Genomic DNA, 18,513 nt, shown 5'->3' with positions numbered 1-18,513 from the left:
CTGAAACCTGAAACCTGTGAAAAGTCTAGGGTGAACTTACTCACTATGGTATAAATATAATGAAAAGAAAAATTAAAAGGTGTATAGAGAAACTCAAAGTTAATAAAACACCAGGGCCTGATGGTTGGCACCCAAGAATCTTAAAGGAAATGAAAAATGAGATTGTTGTAGTATTAGAATTTATTTTCAAGAAATCCATCATATCTGGAGATGTCCCAAGAGAATGGAAGCTAGCTAACGTTACTCCTATATTCAAAAAAGGTGACAAAAAGAAACCAAATAACTACAGGCCTATAAGTTTGACTTCAATCATAGGAAAAGTGATGGAAACTATCATCAGAGATGCTATTGAACATTATTTGGAAAGCAACTGTTTGATAAATGATAGCCAGCATGGCTTCAGACAGAAACGTTCTTGTGTGACTAACTTACTCGAATTCTACAACACGGTCATCTCAAATTATGACAAAAGAAACAACATAGATTTAATATATCTAGACTCTGCAAAAGCTTTTGATACTGTCCCCCCATGAAAGACTACTTACTAAATTAATTTTACAAGGAATAAGTGGTAGCCTATTAAGTTGGACTAGTAATTGGTTGAATGATCAAAAACAAAGAGTTGTTTTAACTGGAAAAACTTTTAGATGAAAAAATGTTAGGAGCGGATTTCCTCAGGGTTCCATTCTTGGGCCACTTCTATTTATAGTATATATAAATGATATAGACCACAGACTAAAATCTATTGTTTCCACATTTGCTGATGATACAAAACTGTGCGGAATGGCAAATGATCACTTAAGCCAATTAGATATTCAAGAAGATTTAGATAAATTACAGCAATGGTCTGAAAAGTGGCTAATGAAATTTAACACAAGTAAATGCAAGGTAATACACATAGGTAAAAATAACAGTGTGATTACAAGTTATTTTTAAATTTGTTAACAAAAGTGGATAGTGAAAAGGATCTCTGCGTAATTATCAGTAATGATTTCAAGTCAACTAAGTGTATTTCAGCCTCTGAGAAAACAAAATCTGTTGACTTCAAAAGTCCATCACTCATTAACAAGCTATATAAATTGTTAGTTTGTCCAGATTTGGAATATGCTGTTTCCTTATGGTCACCAAATCTCATTAAAGATGTTGACAGATTGGAAAAAGTACAACGGTAAGCCACAAAACTGATTCCAAATATAAAAAATAAATCATACAAAAATCAACTAAAACATATTAATCTGTTTTCCCTAAAAAAGTGTAGACTCAGAGGTGACTTGATACAGGTTTTTAAGATTCTAAAGGGAATTGACATCAAAAGTGATAAAATTTTCACACTGAATGAAAATCAGACAAGAAATAATGGTCTCAAACTGTCAGGAAATAGATTTAATTTGGAAGTGGGTAGAAACAACCTCATCAACTGTGTAGTTAATGAATAGAATAAACTTCCTGCAAAGGCAGTGCAATATAGTTCAGTTCAAAGCTTTAAGAATTATTTAGACAAGCACCTAAGCAAGATGCTGTAATGACTGTCATTTATTTTTTATTATTTGTTTATATTTTGTTATCATTTGTCTGTTTATTTTTATTTGCTTGATTTTCATTTATTACTAGTTATATGTCAATCTATTATTATTTACTATTTACCTGTTTGTTTATTATTTATACCTATGCATTGATTTATTTATATTATTTATTATTATTTACATTATTATATTTTCATTTATTAATTTATTTATTATCATATTTTTTTTCATATCTGACCTAGATATGGACCAAAAGGTCTCCTGTTGGCATGCTCTGCCTTTGTAATCCTTTGTAATCAGGCAATTTAATGTGCGTGTGAGTGTTTGACATGTATTGAAGAGGATAATGTCCTGAAAACTACAAAGTTACGAAGTCATTAGTTTGATCGTCCAGTGGTACCATTTTCATTTGCTAATTCAGTGATCTGAGTTTGAGTCCTGTCCAGGGCTGATAAAAATTTCAGCATCACTGTACTGTGAGCTGGCACTCCAATTTTGCTGGGCAAGGAATTGTGTGTTTAAGGTCACAGCATTACCCATAGATCAGTCCATATATGAACTCAGATCTCATCTGGGTGGGTAATAGCTGGTGATCATGTGATCCAAGTCTCTGATGAATCACCTCTTAGTCTTCTCTCTCCAGTGATGCTAGATCCAATACTTTCAGTCTGTCTCCATACATTTGATCTGGAAGGCTGGAAACCATTGTGGTCATTGCTATCATTATTATATTGTGTATATATGAATCCTTTACATTGCTTGCATTTATAGATTTTTTTTTTTCTTTTCTAGGTACAACAGAAGGAGTGGCCACAATGGAGAACATAATTGAACACGTTGCTGCATACCTGCAGAAGGATCCCTTAGAAATAAGAGAGGTGAACTTTGCACAACCAGAGACACCCATGTTTCCTGAGGGAGCCGTAATGAACACAAAAGAGTTTTATGAAATAATGTCATTATTAAAGGAGAAGGCCATGTATGCTGAACGTAGAGCAGAAGTGGAGGTATTTAATAAGGTAAGATTTTTGACAGAGACGAGTAAAAATTTAGAATTACTGTGCATTGATTTGAAAATATATTTTTTATATAGATTTATAAATATGTGGAATAGCTTTGATGGTGATATAACCCAGCTCAAACAATACATGAGTTCAAATCTAAATATGATAATTGGAAATCAAAAATATAGATTAAGTTGGAACTGTACATGAATTTGAATCTAGTTATGTTAGAAAATTAGAGAATAGGAGATAGGACCCAATGAGCTTTGCTTCTTTCCTGTACACAGTAATTAGGTAAATATGATTAGGTAAGCACACACACGCACACACACACACGATCATGCGTCACCAATTTAATATGTTTCTATTCAAGGCTAATAGATATAATACAAGAAAGAGATGGATGGGCTGATTGTGCATTTCTAGACCTAAAAAAAGCTTTTGACAAAGTACCACATAAGAAGTTGCTTAAGAAATTAGAAACTGAAGGAGGAATACAGGGCAAACTGCTTAATTGGATGGAAGACTTTTTGCAAGAAAGAAAAATGAGAGTAGCGATAAGAGACAAACACTCAAAATGGGATGAAGTAATAAGCGGTGTTCCACAAGGAATAGTTCTGGCCCCAGTAATGTTTGCTATATATATTAATGATATGGATGAAGGAATTGAAAGCTATATGAGCTTCTTTGCAGATGATGCAAAACTACTGAAAAAAGTGAACACGGAAGAAGATTGTGAATCACTACAGAGTGATCTAAATAAAGTATGGGAATGGAGTAGGAAGTGGGAGATGGAGTTCAATACAAAAAAGTGTAGTATAATGGAATTTGGAAAAAGCAAAAACAGAATAACAGGATCATATAAATTGGGAGAAGAAGGAATAAAAAAAAGTAGAAAATGAGAAGGACCTGGGAGTCATTGTTATGAATAATATGTCACCTGAGAAACATATGAATAAGATTTTTGGAGAAACTTATAATTTAATAAGAACAATCAAAGTTGCATTTACATACCTGGATGAAGAAATGGTGAAGAAAATTCTAATCACCCTGATAAGACCAAGATTGGAATATGCAGCAACGATAAGGTCAAGTACAAAAAAATGTATAAAAAAAATTGAAAGAATACAAAGAGCAATTACAAAATTGGCACCAACACTCTCAAAACTATCATATGAAGAGAGACTAGCAAAACTTGAACTACAGACACTAGAGCAAAGAAGAGAGAGAGGAGATTTGATAGCTATTTACAGAATCAAGAAAGGCATAGAAATTACTGATAGAGAGAATCTGATAAAATGGGATGATAGAAATACAAGAGGACACGGAAAGAAAATAAAAAAAGACAGCTATAGAAGAGATGTGAAAAAGAACAGCTTTCCTCACAGAGTAATAGACAGTTGGAAGAAGTTAGATGAGAAAGTAGTGTGTGCAAAAACAATACATGAATTTAAAAATAGTTTAGATAAAATGAGATATGAAGACGGGACACCACGAGCATAGCTCCCCTTCCCGTAAAATACAACTAGGTAAATACACACACCCACCCAAGATTCTTGGTGTAACATATACCGGTACATCCATGTCATTCAAACAATGCATCACAAACATAAAAACTAAATGCACACCTGGACTCAAAGCACTTAAATCATTTGCAGGTACAACATTTGGACAAAACAAAGAAACTACCACTACAATATACAAACAATATATATGTTCAGTTATGAATTATGCAATCTCTGAATAGTCCCTTAAGGGAGCGTCACCAGTGATCATTCAAGAAATTCTGGTACATGAGTGGATTTTAGGTAAACATTTCAAAAGAATCTCTATGATGGTGGTAACACTCATGCAAAGTTATACAACTGTATTTTGTTTCTATTTTTTTTATACAGCATAAAATAGATGAAATATTGGCAACCTCTGGCAACCCCATTGCATAAAAAACATTCTGTATATTGAAATAGCGTCAACATTTCTATAGCTATTTGGATTTTTGCTACAGAATTTTGTTTATGGAGATATTTGGCAACTCCTCCCACCAGCATACCCCACAAAGACAATGGACAGTGCACCAGTACGCCTGAAAAGGTCAAAATAAGGTAACGTCGCTCCTGGCGCTCTCACTGTACTCAACAATTTTGATTCCTCGCCCTGTATTGTTGCTGTGATCATGGAAAAATTAACATGAAACGAAAGTGAAGCAGCAGAATATAGAGAGGGCCCGTGAGTGCCTGAAAAAGAAACAATATGGAAAAAGAGAATAAAAGCACAGCTGCACCCAACACTCCACAAGCATTTACTAGCCACGCCCACCTTACACCTCCACCCACGCCACACCACTCACCCTCCCCAGCAAAGAAGAGGAAATTGGAGATTTGCTATACATCGCAACCATCAAACAAATGGTCGCGAAAATTTAAATCCCCTGTAAAGTCCTGTAAAGTTTGTTTTTGTTCTTTCTGTTGTAATATCTTTGTTCTTTATAGATTTTTGTTTCATTTGAAAGAAAACATCATGCTCTTTATTTTCTATAGTAAGAATGTTCTTTATAGATTTTTGTTTCATTCGAAAGAAAACATCATGCTCTTCATTTTCTATAGTAGAATGTTCTTTATAGATTTTTGTTTCATTTGAAAGAAAACATCATGCTCTTTATTTTCTATAGTAAGAAATAAACGAAATTTGAATAAAAAAAAAATTACTTATGAAACCAGAGTTTTGTAGCATTTTTGAATTATTTAGAGAAACAAATTAATAAAAACTCAGGTATTAGTTTGGAAAAATGTATTCAATAAGATTTGTTCCCCAGACTCTAAGCTTTCATTTCATACCAAGCTGAATGATGTGGAAGGATTTTCCATTAAGTAATTAGAGGTTCACTAGAGGTCACTGTATCTTCATTAGATATTCACTATGCCTTATATATACATGGGAGGAACACAATACCCTGAGGAATTACACACTAATGTAAGGGGTATTTACACCTACATTCATTAAACACATATTTGAAGAAAAAAAATTCACCTTCTCTATAATGCGATGCAACACTCCCTTAATCTCACTTAGACACAGCTCAAAACCCTATAGACAGTATAGTGCAAAGCCTTAAAGACACAGGATGCACAAATACAACACCTACAGATGACCCATACCATGAAATGAAAGTCCTTAAAGCCAAGGATCACCTTCACATAAGAGGCACACAAACATTTGCCACAGCCTCTACAAACACAGCCCACCCACTACACTACATGGCAGAACACCCACACATGCCAAGAAACTTCAAAACAACACCCAAATAAAGGGTGTTTGGGATAAATTTGACCTTTTTTTTATCTTCTGTCATTTTGGAACCATTTGAAGGGCTTAATAGTAGTAAAGTGCAACAGATAGCTGATTCTGTGTACTATTGGTGTGTATGAGAGCTAGAGAGCATGAACAACTGGAAAGCACTGGAATATTGGAAGAGAGTGTTCAGCATCATGATGATTTGTGCTGGATTAAAAAATTAGGAAATCTTGGCTGCAGCTCTATGCTACTTGAATATCGTGAAGGCTGTGAGATGTGAGCTGGAGAATTGTGATGGAGATATGGAAGCAGTGGCTAGTAGGCAGGATCATAGCAGCCGTTCTTACTTTGTCTGCACAACGAAATTCATCGAGAAGCTGCAAAAAAAAAAAATAAATAAAGGTGCGACAAGATCCAGGTAAGGCAATGTGGACCTTGGCAAGAGAGATGGGTATTGTAGTGGCAACTATGAAGAAAACACTAAACGAGGATCTTCTCTACTCATACAAAAGGTGCAAGGGCCAACTACTCACCGCCAATGCCCAAGTGAATTGCCTTACAAAACCCAAGAAACTCCTCAACAAGGTCAAACACTCAGTCTCTCCAGGGATGCTCTGGTTCTTCGTAGATGCGAAGAACTGCCAGGACCAGTTCCACAATGCGCAGAATGACAGGTGGCTAGCCTACAGTCTACACAAAGTCCCATGCTTCATGAAGACCAAGTTCCCTCAAACTGTGATGGTCTTTGAGTATGTTTCTAACAAAGGCTAAATCATGCCACCCCACATCTTTGAAGAGGGACTCAGACTCACTTCAGATGGCTATATTGAGTTGCTGTCCACTGTTGTCAAGTGCTGGGTGGAGAGGGTGGCTGCGGGAAGACCATACATGTGGCAACAGAACTCAGCTCTGTGCCACACCTTGGGGAAAACCCAGAAGTGGCTGTCTGAGAACTTCTACAGCTTCACCAGTGCCAACATCTGGCCCCCCCAGCTCGCCTGATTGGAACTCCATGGACTATTATGTGTGGGGCACAGTTGAAAAAGACCCCAATTGTACTGCCCGCAACATCAAGGATGAGCTAATTGCCATAATCAAACTGGTGTTCAGGCATCTCTCTAAGGACACCGTGAAGGCCTCAAGCTGCAGGTTCAGGTCCCACCTGGAGACCATGGTGGAGGCTCAGGGTGACTTCTTTGAGTGAGCTGTACTTGGCAAAAGATCCTCTAAGAGATGCATTTTGAATTTTTGAGAATACATAAATTTTTGGCCAAGATATGACGTTTTTCTTTCCTTTCCGAAAATGTTAAATTTATCCCGAACACCCTGTATATATATATCACACACAGATACTCTCTTCCTGCACAACCACCAGACAGCCTACAGAAGCATATCTTTAATCATATTGCTCACTGCTTCATCAACAAACTGAAAAAGTACATATTGCTGCATGCCAGACCCCATGATATCCATCCCCCTGAATCCTCACTCCCTGAGAGGACAGAGTCCACCTGGCCAGGCTGTGGTGTGGCCAACATCCAGCCCTTCTAACTTACCAGAGGTGGCTGGATGACCACATCATAAAGAACTGTCCATGATGTAACACTTCACCCTATACAATACAACACATTATGGAAGACTGCATTGTACACAGTCATGTATGCCAGCAACACAGTATGTACTCCATAAGGGATTTGTGGGAAAACCCAGTTACAACCATGATGCATATACTCCATAAGGGATTTGTGGGAAAACCCAGTTACAGCCATGACATTCCTCACAGAGATGGGATAGCTCAGCAAGACAGTCTAGAGAACAGCAACAATATCCATGCACACCTCCACCCTGTCACTAGTATCTCCTATCCCCACCCCATGAAAACACACCTATTTCCCCTATGCTTCCCATCTTGATCACAAAAGGCCCTATCTAAGTATCTCACCTGGCTATCCCCTATAACCAGGATTTTACCTCTCGGACCTCCATCTTCCCTTGCTGGTTGACCTTCCTTGCCTCCTGCTGCAGTCCTATGAGACCTTGGAAAGGGTGCTTGCACTCAAGTGGATCTGGTTAGGGCTTTCTAAGATTAAAAAAAAAAAAAAAAAAAAAATGCTTTTGTGCTTTGCTGGTCACCTTTTTCCACACACCATCATCAGATTTCGGAGTTGGTCTGACGTGAAGAATTTTATTCTCTACTAAGGCTACAATTCTATTTAGTAGATATTGTAGGTTTTCCTCCAGTAATATTTCAGAATTGTCCTGTACCACAATCACACTAATACTATCACTTGGATCTAAGCTTGAAGTAACTCACACTTCATGACCACATTCAATGGCAACCTGAGCCCAACTGATACAGTAACAAGAAATAACTAACAAACTTCTGAGCTGGCAGATAATGCAGAACAGCCCAAAATGACCAAGTTTTTTGGACTAAAAGACTGTACGATGGAGTTCCTCAAGAAGCCATTATCTCACCAACATAATTCAACCTCATCACAAGTGATATCCCAACATCAAATCCAGAACACAACCCCAAAGTGCTCACCTATACAGATGACCTGATGATAATAAACTAGCATCAAACACATAATAACATCTAAGAACACATAGACCTATTTAGATAAAGTAGAACAGTGGTTAGAAATAATAGAATGGAGGGTCCCCCTTAAAAATTATCAGTAACATTACTCGCTCCTTACACCCATGAATCAAAAAACATCCAGTAATAAAAGCTATCTCTATACCAACAGCATCTTCCCTCCTATAAGGGAGGTAGTCAGTCAAGGCAGGCACCCATTCCCACATTCCCACTCCTATCCACTACCCTTGTTTTCCTCTTATCTTAGCTCCTCATGGATGAAGGGTTATCCCTGTCTCCTGCCCACTACCCCGATCAGAAGAAATGCCGCAAGGCACGGTAATGAAATACTAGATAGAATGGCCAAACCATCCATTGAAAAAAAAAAAAAAAAAAGCGAGCACCCAAAGACCAACCACTGACATCTATTTACACCAAATACCTCCAGACATTAGCTCCACCGAAAATTCCCTTTAATGTGAAGTTAGATTAGATGAGTGGAGAATGGTTGTATATGGATGATGGGGGGTGGGGTAGTATGTGTGAGTAAATTTTGACGCAGCCCGAAGGGATTTCTCCCCGTCCTCGCCTTATATGCAAAGGGGGACGGAGAGGGGGGGTCGCCGATTAAATGAAGCGGCCTTGCTGTGGATGTACTGTGTCTTGCGACACTGCTTCTGACCCAGGGCGGTGGGCAGGGTGCAGGGATGACCCGTCATCCAGGAGGTGCTCAGATGAGAGGAAGGGTGGGAGGGATGTGGAGTGTATTTAGGGATGAATTGGGTGGGAGTGTTGTTATGCCTTTCCCTTTTTGGCTACCTCCCTTGGAAGGGGGAAAAAGCCTTGGTATATGTATGTATGTATGTAGATTCACACTAGCATGACTGCTCAGGTCATCACCCAGCATTAAGACAATGTCAACACAGAGTAGACCTGACTGCAGATGCAACCATCACACAGAAGATCCTGAATATTTCGTGTTATTACCCCACCTTACTACCCAGACAATACAAATTCTTCCTTGAGTGACATATGGGCCAATCCAGTGGCTGTTGCCAGTTACTTGTGATCTGTGGGTCTCTTGCAAGAGAGACATTGTGCATTCTATTGTGTATGTGGAGATTATGTTGAAATTGCAAGGTTTGGAATATGTTTTGCATTGTTTTTATTTCAGTCACCTTATCACTTTAATAAATATATTAAGAATACCTTGAGAAATTACTGTCTGAAATCTCAAGAATATTTAAACTTCAGGAAAATCGCTGGAAGAAGAGAGGAATCAGTATTGTTCCCCTACGTTATCAGCATAACTTTCCGGCCTCTATTCACTATACAGTACATGTGGCCATCTATAGTGAAGATGGGACTGTGTGTGTATCTCATGGAGGAATTGAGATGGGACAAGGCATCAACACAAAGGTAATTTATTTATTTTCTATTTATTTTATTTATTATTTTTCCCCCCAAACATATTATGTTTGTCTTGAAGAGGGTAGAGTGCCAGAGGACTGGAGGAATGCCTGTATTGCTCTGCTTTACAAGGAAAAAGGGGACAAATATGAATGTAGTAGTTGCAGAGGAAGTTTGTTTAGTGCAGTTGTGAAGGCTTATCAGAGGGTTTTGATTGAGAAGATTAGGAGAGGAATAGAGGGAGTAATTGGTGAGGAACAGAGTGGGTTTAGGAAAGGTAAGGGTTGCGTGGATCAAATTTTTGTTGTAAGACAGGTATATGAGAAAGCTTTAGCAAAGGATAAAGATGTTTTTTGGACCTTTATGGATTTTGAATAGGCTTATGACTGGGTAGACAGGAAAGTACTGTGGTAAGGTTTGCAGATATATGGGATAGGAAGAGAGTTGTTAAGAGCAGTAGAGAGTTTTTATGAGAGTATGGGATAGGAAGAAAGTTGTTAAGAGCAGTAGAGAGTTTTTATGAGAGTAGTAGAACCTGTGTTATAGTCAGAAATGGAGAGAGTGGTTTGATGTAAAGGTGGGACTTCACCAGGGATGTGTCAGATTGCCATGGCTGTTCAGTGTGTACATGGATGAGATGTTGCAGGAGGTAAATGCAAGGGTAATGGTAGGGGATTGGAGATGGTAAAAGAAAATGGAGAAAAATGGGAGATAAGCCAGTTGCTGTTTGCTGACAACACTGCTTTTGTGGCAGGATCACAGGAGGGATTAAGGAAGTAAGTGATGGAGTTTGGGAAGGTGTGTGAAAGGAGGAAGTTGAAGGTAAATGTGGGTAAAAGTAAGGTAATGAGATGAACAAGGGGAGAGGATGGCAGCAAATTGGAAGTAAGTGTTAAGGGAGAGAGTCTGGAGGAAGTGGAGAGTTTTGGAGACTAGGGAGTGCATGTGGTGGGAAAGGGAGGAGTGGAGATGAAGGTAGAATGTAGAATGAGAAAAGCAAGGAAATTACTTGGAGGATTAGAAAGTTTAATGAGAAACAGACATTTGGGAATGGATGTTAAAAAGAGATTGCATGAAGGGGTGATTGTGCCGATAGCACTGTATGGGGCAGAAACATGGAGCATACGAGAGGAAGAATTTAAATGTATTTGAGATGAAATGTCTGAGAAGTATGGTAGGGGTTACTAGGCTGAATAGAGTGAGAAATGAGGAGGTGAGGTGGAGAGCAGAGGTGGGGAAGGAGATGGGGGATAAAGTTGATGAAAGTATTGGGATGGTTTTGTGCATGGAAAGAATGAGTGAAGAAAGATTAGTAAAAGAAGTGTGGGAGACAGAAGTAGGAGTGAACAGGAGGGGTGACTGAGAATGAGATGGATGGATGGGGTAGAAGGGGCCTTGAGAAATAGGGGGATGTCTGTTGAGGAAGGAAGGGAGAAGACAGAAGATAGGGGTGAGTGGAGAATGGTTGTGTATGGATAATGCTATAATGAATGGAAAGGAGTGGGTTGGGGATAAGGGTGTTTAGGGAGTGGTTGTGTGTGAATGATATTTTGATGCAACCAGAAGGGATTTCTCCCCATCTTTTCTTTTTCTGGATGTGGTGATGGAGAGGAGGGGTTGCTGATTAAATGAAGCAGCGTTGCTGTGGATGTGGTGTGTCTTGCTACATTGCATCTGGCCTAGGGCAGTGGGCGAGATGCAGGGATGACCCATCATCCAGGTGAAACCAAGAAAAGAGGGAGGGTAGGAGGGGTGGTGAATGGGAGTGGAGTGGGTGGGGTGAAAATAGGTGGGATCAGAATTATGCCATTTGACTTTAGCTACCTTCCTTGTAAGGGGAAAAGCCCTTGGTTGTATGTATATCATAGAAGTGAAAAGAGTAAGGGGTGGCATGTTAGATATAATGAGGTTAAAGGTTCATATGAACAGATGCTTATGGAAGTGAAGGCAATAAGAGGAAGATGGGTAGAAGATTTCAGGGAATTGTTAAATATAGAGGAGGATAATGTGGCTTTGATTGTGGCAGTGAGATCCCAGAAAAATGACTAATGAGAAAGGAGAATGATAGAGCTATAGGAGGACAGGAGATGCATAGAGCATTAAAAAGCCTGAAAGGTGGTAAGGCACTTAGGTTAGTTGTCATGTGGAATGTTTGACAAAGGGAGGAATTAATATTGTTGGATGGCTGATAAGATTGTTTAATGTGTCCCCATGGGAAGGAATTGTACTGGAGATTTGGGAGTGCATGTATAATTCCATTATACAAGGGAGAAGGGGGGGGAAGTACAAATGTAGTAGTTTTAGAGGGAACAATCTGTCAGGTGTAGTCAGTGAGGATTATGGGAGGGTGACAATTGATCGGATTAGGAAAGGGAGGGAGAAATTGAGGGAAAGTAGTGTAGGTTTAGGAAAGGAAAAAGATTTGTAGATAAGATTTTTTTTTGTTTTTTTTAGTAAGACAGACATGCAAAAATATTTTAACAAAAGTAAAGGATGTCTAGAGCTTTCATGGATTTGGAGAAGGCATATGACAAAGGTGTTATGGAATATTTTGCAGATGTGTGGTTAAGGGGTGGCTTGTTGAGGGTAGTCAAAAGATTTTACATGATTACTAGAGCTTGTGTGAGACTGAAAAGTGAGAGGTTTGAGATGAAGGTGGGGCACTACCATGGTTGTGTAGTCACCATGGTTAACATGTATATGAATGAGATGGTGCAGGAAGTAAATGTGAGGATGCTAGGGAGGGATTTGGAAATGGTGAGTACAAGTAGAGAGAACTGGGAAGTGAACCAGTTGTTTGGAGATGACATTGTGCTTGTAGCTAAGTCAGAGGATATGTCGAAGCAGTTGGTGCCAGAGTTTGAGAGAGTAGAGGAAAAAGCTGAAGTAAATGTGGGCAAAAGTAGGATGATGATGTATACAGTGAGAGATGTATGGGTTGTGAGGCAGATTTGCTCAACCATTTTTTTTTTTTCTAGGTTGCACAGGTGGTGGCAAAAGTTTTGGGCATTGATCTGAATACAGTCAAGGTCAGAGCCACAGACACGTTCATCTCAGCCAACTCCTCAGTCACAGGAGGTTGCTTTGGATCAGACCTCTGTGCACATGTAAGTGAACATTTAGTGATATTTATTTCATCTATTGGTACATGGAGATATCTCTTCATTTGGATCAGTTGTAAACTAAAACAGTTCACATAGTGCAGTACTACATAATTTGATATGGATAAGGAATTTGATAGATAAGTATCTCTCATCTACTGAATATGATAATATGGCTTTAATGATAAGAAAATCTATAAAGTGGTTTCAACTTGAAGGGGTCGCAGAGGGGTGAAAAAAAGGGGGTGAAAAATTGTGGCATTTGGCTTGAACATTGAGATCCCCCATCACCACTATATTCATATTGCTCACAAAACTATAAAAACTCATTTAAATCTGTTCAAAAAAACTTCCTTTCATCTTAATTTTTCTCACTACGATGTCCATATGCACACACAAAAAACCACAGCCTTCACCTCAGTTTCACCTTTACCCACATTAATCATGAAGACATTTCCCTCCACTCTATCATGTACTTTCCTATCCCATAACCTACCAGCAGAGCCACTCCTACCCTCATTCACCCCTCATCACTCCCAACACTCTCCTAATCACACTCCCAAACATAAAATCACCACTATCTTTCAACTTAGTTTCACTTAATGCTAACACATCCTTCTTCCTTCTTGCAAATATACTGCCAATCTCTTCCCTCTCACTCTCATCTGTACCACAACACTGCATACATATACACACACCTGGGAAGAAATGATAAGTGGAGTCCCACAAGATTCTGTGTTGGCTCCGATAATGTTTGCCATATATATAAATGACATGGATGAAGGTGTGGAATGTTATATGAACTTCTTTGCAGATGATGCAAAACTACTAAAGAAAGTAAGTACAGAGGAAGACTGAATCACTACAGAGAGACCTGGATAAAGTCTGGGAATGGAGTCAAAAGTGGGAAGTGAACTTCAACATCAAGAAATGTAGTATAATGAAGTTTGGAAAAAGTAAAAATAGAATATCAGGGCAATATAAAATTGGTACAAAGGAAGTAAAAAAAGTTAGCTTGGAAAGGGACCTAGGAGTAATTATCAGCAAAGACATGTCACCAGACAAGCATATCAACAAAATAGTCGGAGAAACCTTCAATTTATTAAGATCAGTGAAAGTGGCCTTTGACTGTTTGGATGAAGAAATGGTAAAGAAAATATTAGTCACACTAATAAGACCAAGATTGGAGTATGCTGCAACACTATGGACACCCAGTGCAAAAAAGAATATAAAAAAATTAGAAAAAATTTAAAGAGCAGTGAAAAATGATCTGATATTCCCCCACTCTCTCCCCTTAGCACATGTACATCCTTAACTCTTCTTATTATACTCCTATCTACCACTACATTGTCCATTAACACTCTGTCTACCACCCTTCCATCCACCACCCTCTCCCATGTGTACTTATGCTTGACTTTCTTCCAAAACACTGTATTTGCTATCATCAACTCTCTAGACACACCTCTAGAATACTAATTTTGGTTATCTCACTTGCCATTAATAATAAGTGGGACACCCTTCCCTCCTGATAACCTCCTACAGACATTTTGGGAAAGAAAAGGCAAGGCTATAATGTGTATCCTGTGGTATTTTTGCCCAAGGTTCCTGGATCTTCTCCATCTTGGGTACAGTAGAGATGTCTTTCCCCTGTAAATCACATTTCACTATCTCCTACAAGTTTTCAATCAGGTTTATGTCTGGGCTATTACAAGGCCAGTATCTGATATACTCAATCTCACAATTGTCCAACCATTTGCTTGCTGACTTGGCCTTGTGTGCAGGGACCCTGTCTTGTTGTAAGATGGCTGCCTGCATATCATCAAATGCATCAGGAGGATGGTCACACAACAGCTCTAAATATACATATTAGTTCACTGTTTGATATTTAGGAGGCATTTAAAGATTAGCAGTGCTGTGTCCAGTAAATGCATCCCTTACCATTAGTGATTCTGGGTGTTTTACAGTAGCTTGGATGTAGTGTGGGTTAAGAGGGTCGCTATGGGCCACCAATACACATTTCCACCTCTATTGTAAGACAGTGTAAAGGTGGATTCATCACTCCACAGCACACTCAGCCACTTGTCACTATCACAACCGCTATATTTATGGGCAAAAGCATCGTACCCTCGGTGTAAGGGTGAGAAGAGACTTCTTGTTGGGTCAGTGACTTGTGTACCCAAGTAGCATGATTTTCAGTTTGCAGTTCGGACTGACACCTCGTCAAACAGTTCAAGGTTTCTTTCCTTGATTTTTCTTACAGTCACTTGTGTATTAGACACAACCTGATGTTTTACAATTGTCTGGACCCTTTTAGTGGACTTCAGTGCCTTTCCAGGCCCTCCCCCCTCTCTCTCTCTGTCTCCCTCTCTCTCTCTGTCTTCCTCTCTCTCTCTGTCTTCCTCTCTCTCACTCTCTGTCTTCCTCTCTCTCACTCTCTGTCTCCCTCTCTATCTCTCAGTCTCCCTCTCTATCTCTCTGTCTCCCTCTCTCTCTCTCTCTGGCTCTCTCTCTCTCTCTCTCTGTCTCCCTCTCTCTCTCTCTGTCTCCCTCTCTCTCTCTCTCTGTCTCCCTCTCTCTCTCTGTCACATTCTCTCTCTCTCTGTCACATTCTCTCTCTGTCACATTCTCTCTCTGTCACACTCTCTCTGTCACACTCTCTGTCACACTCTCTCTCTCTCTCTCTCTCTCTCTCTCTCTCTCTCTCTCTCTCTCTCTCTCTCTCTCTCTCTGTCACACTCTCTCTCTCTCTCTCTTTCTTTCTTTCTTTCTTTCTTTCTTTCTTTCTTTCTTCCCCTGAGAGGGCATGGAAAGCCCACCCTCCCGATGAAACATAGCAACCCAGCATCTAACACTTCCTGAATCCAAACCAACCTGTTCAGCTATTTCCCTCATTGTATGACTGGGTTTCTTTAGGGCTGGGGCCTGGGCAATGGTTTCCTGTGATAGATCCTTACTAGAGGCCATAACTGACATTTTACTTTCTACTTTGTTACTATTGTCTTTATTTATAACATGAACTGTGATACTTTATTTTTGATTAGTTTATTTGACCTTTGGTATACTTTATAATTCTATTCTAAGTTCTGATTTTGGCATTCTGACTTGTGTATCTTTCATATTTGTGTGTTACCATGGTTTATCATTATGTCAAGTGATTACCTTAATGTGTCATCAATCCCAATATGACTTGTTCCTTCACACATTTCTTATCTGTGGGACCTGTATTTCTGAGTGTAGGTTACTCAATGCAATAGAATACAATACAATTCAATACAATACCCCTACCCTCCTCCCCACACCTCCCTTCCGTGCAACAGTATCATCTATACACTCATCTCTATCTCTTGTCTTCTCCCATCCTTGTTCAACAGATATTCCTCTCATGCGCCACACCCCTTCACCCCATCCATCCATCTCATCCTTGGTCATCCCTTCAAGTTCACTCCTTCATCTCTGCCTTCCACACCTCTTTTACTAATCTTTAATCATTCTTTCCATGTGTCCAAACCATCCCAATAATCTTTCATCAGCCCTATCTGCCATATTCTTTTCCACTCCTGCTTTCCTCCTCACCTCTTTGTTTCTCACTTTATCCAACAATAATGAATGTGTGTATTTGTTTGCAGGGAGCTAAGGTAGCATCTGAAAAGCTCATAGAAAGAATAAATATTTACAGAGAGAGAATGAAAAAAATGTTTAAAAAGGACCCTACATGGATAGACTTGATTCAGTTTTGCCGGCGTAATGATGTTGACTTATCAGAACGTTACTGGTAAGTTATTCTCTTCTCTAATCTACATTTAAGCATTCTACAGTTAGATAAATTATTACATTTGGACACATTCTCACAAAGAAATAAAAGATGTAGTATGTATAGATGTATGATTAACTTGATTAGGTGCCTTGAGTTTCCTAACTGAAAATTTGCAGTTGGCACTGGCTCATGGGCCCTTCCATAGGTCTCTCTAGGAAGAAACCTTAGACAGATGTCTACATTTTTTTAATGTAGGAGTGTTTCTATGTCACTGACAGATAGTACGAGTGGAGCAATCTTCAGCTTATCTTGTGTTTAAAGGTGGATGAAACACACACAGTTGATAAAGAGATCCTGGGTATAGTCCAAAGACTTGTCATGTCATTGCCTAGCTTTATAATAGTAACAGTTGTTGCCTTGAGTGTCACCAGCTGAAAACTCAGTTTGACAGTGGGTGGCATTGGTTCTTAGGGATTCCCATAGTTCTCTCTGAGAAGAAACTATGGACCATTATGTTCTGTTTACCTAGTTGCAGTAAAGGGAGCTACATGGAGACCTGTCTCTTAATCTCCAAATATCATACCTCATTTTAAAGTCCTGTATGGTTCTAGCTTGTATATTTAGCTGTGCTGTTCCATGAGTTTACACATCTGTAAGGAGAATTGTATTTTTTCACATCCTTTAAACAGATGGTGATTTTTTACCATCTGACCATGACCTATGTGTGCTGATGGTGTAATTGGAAACATACTGATCTTGTATTCACTAAGTTGTGGTCTCAAATCCCACATATCTTTTTGATTCCGAGCAGTGACTGTTACCTGCCCCAACAGTCCAAGTGCATAAAAGGGCAAAGGTAACAGCTTTGGCTGCAGCTACCTGCCTCCTGGCATAGGCTCCTTACTTTCTTCATCTACAATAATCTCTTGATGCCTTCCTATCCAAGATTAAGAGATCTTCTGTCACCAACTGATTCTGTTTCTATGTCACTGGTTGAAAGTAGTTGGAGGAGGGGAGCGGTCACCAGTTGCCAGCTCTTTGTATGTGAAAAGGTGGAGGAAGTACAACTGAAAAAGAGAAATCTTGAGTTTTGTCTAGAGACTAAGTGCCAATCCCTTAGGGCTGCATCTCCAAGTGGAAGTGAGGGGGTTGCTTTTATATTTTAAGAAAGTTTAGCACAGTAAACAAAGTTGCAGAAATATGTGCATATTAAGTAGCATGAATTTGTTATTGATACTTGTCAAAGTAATTGCTTTGTAAGGAAATAACTAGTGATATTTTAAACAAAACTTGTGAATTGCCATACAACAATTTCTTTAATTATTTCTTAGGACACAGAGCAGTAGCAGTAATCATCCCAGAGGATATGATATTTATGCAGCAGGCTGTTTAGAAGTGGAGATTGATGTTCTTACGGGGCAGTATGTGGTAAGTTATTATTTCTATATATTATTGGCTGAAAATCAAGTTTGACAATTGAGGATTTATATATATATATATATATATATATATATATATATATATATATATATATATATATATATATATATATATATATATATATATATACACAGTACTACCTCTCATTAACAGACATTAATTAGCTGTGTTTGCGGTGTTTTTGCTGTGTTTTTGGTGCTGTTGTTTAGTGCTGTGCAATCACTATGCCACTGTTACCCCCCTTTTAGTCCATTAATGAGAGGTAGTACTGTAGATGTAAAGATCCCGGCTGAGGAGTCATAAAGATAAACTAAGGACCTATGTTATTAATCACTCTTCATCAACCCCATAGACTTACTACCAGTAGATTGAATGACAAAAACAATTACAATAGAATATTTATACTGAA

The 18,513-nt window shown here is 38.8% G+C and overlaps 1 protein-coding gene across 1 annotated transcript in view; it reads left to right on the top strand.

Annotated features, from left to right (window-relative positions):
- The window catches only part of LOC143035178 (uncharacterized), a 121,720-nt gene that overhangs the window by 84,619 nt on the left and 18,588 nt on the right, over positions 1-18,513 (top strand). The window contains exons 19-23 of the mRNA XM_076201844.1: positions 2,316-2,542; positions 9,654-9,818; positions 12,788-12,916; positions 16,537-16,682; positions 17,996-18,092. Coding sequence (XP_076057959.1) covers positions 2,316-2,542; positions 9,654-9,818; positions 12,788-12,916; positions 16,537-16,682; positions 17,996-18,092 — 764 coding nt within the window. The remainder of the gene's footprint in view (positions 1-2,315; positions 2,543-9,653; positions 9,819-12,787; positions 12,917-16,536; positions 16,683-17,995; positions 18,093-18,513) is intronic.

Source organism: Oratosquilla oratoria, chromosome 18 (assembly GCF_046742065.1).
Source record: "Oratosquilla oratoria isolate Oo_2021 chromosome 18, ASM4674206v1, whole genome shotgun sequence".
Classification (NCBI taxonomy): domain Eukaryota; kingdom Metazoa; phylum Arthropoda; class Malacostraca; order Stomatopoda; family Squillidae; genus Oratosquilla; species Oratosquilla oratoria.
The sequence above is the reverse complement of the archived record's forward strand: the minus strand, read 5'-3'. Positions and strand labels throughout refer to the sequence as shown.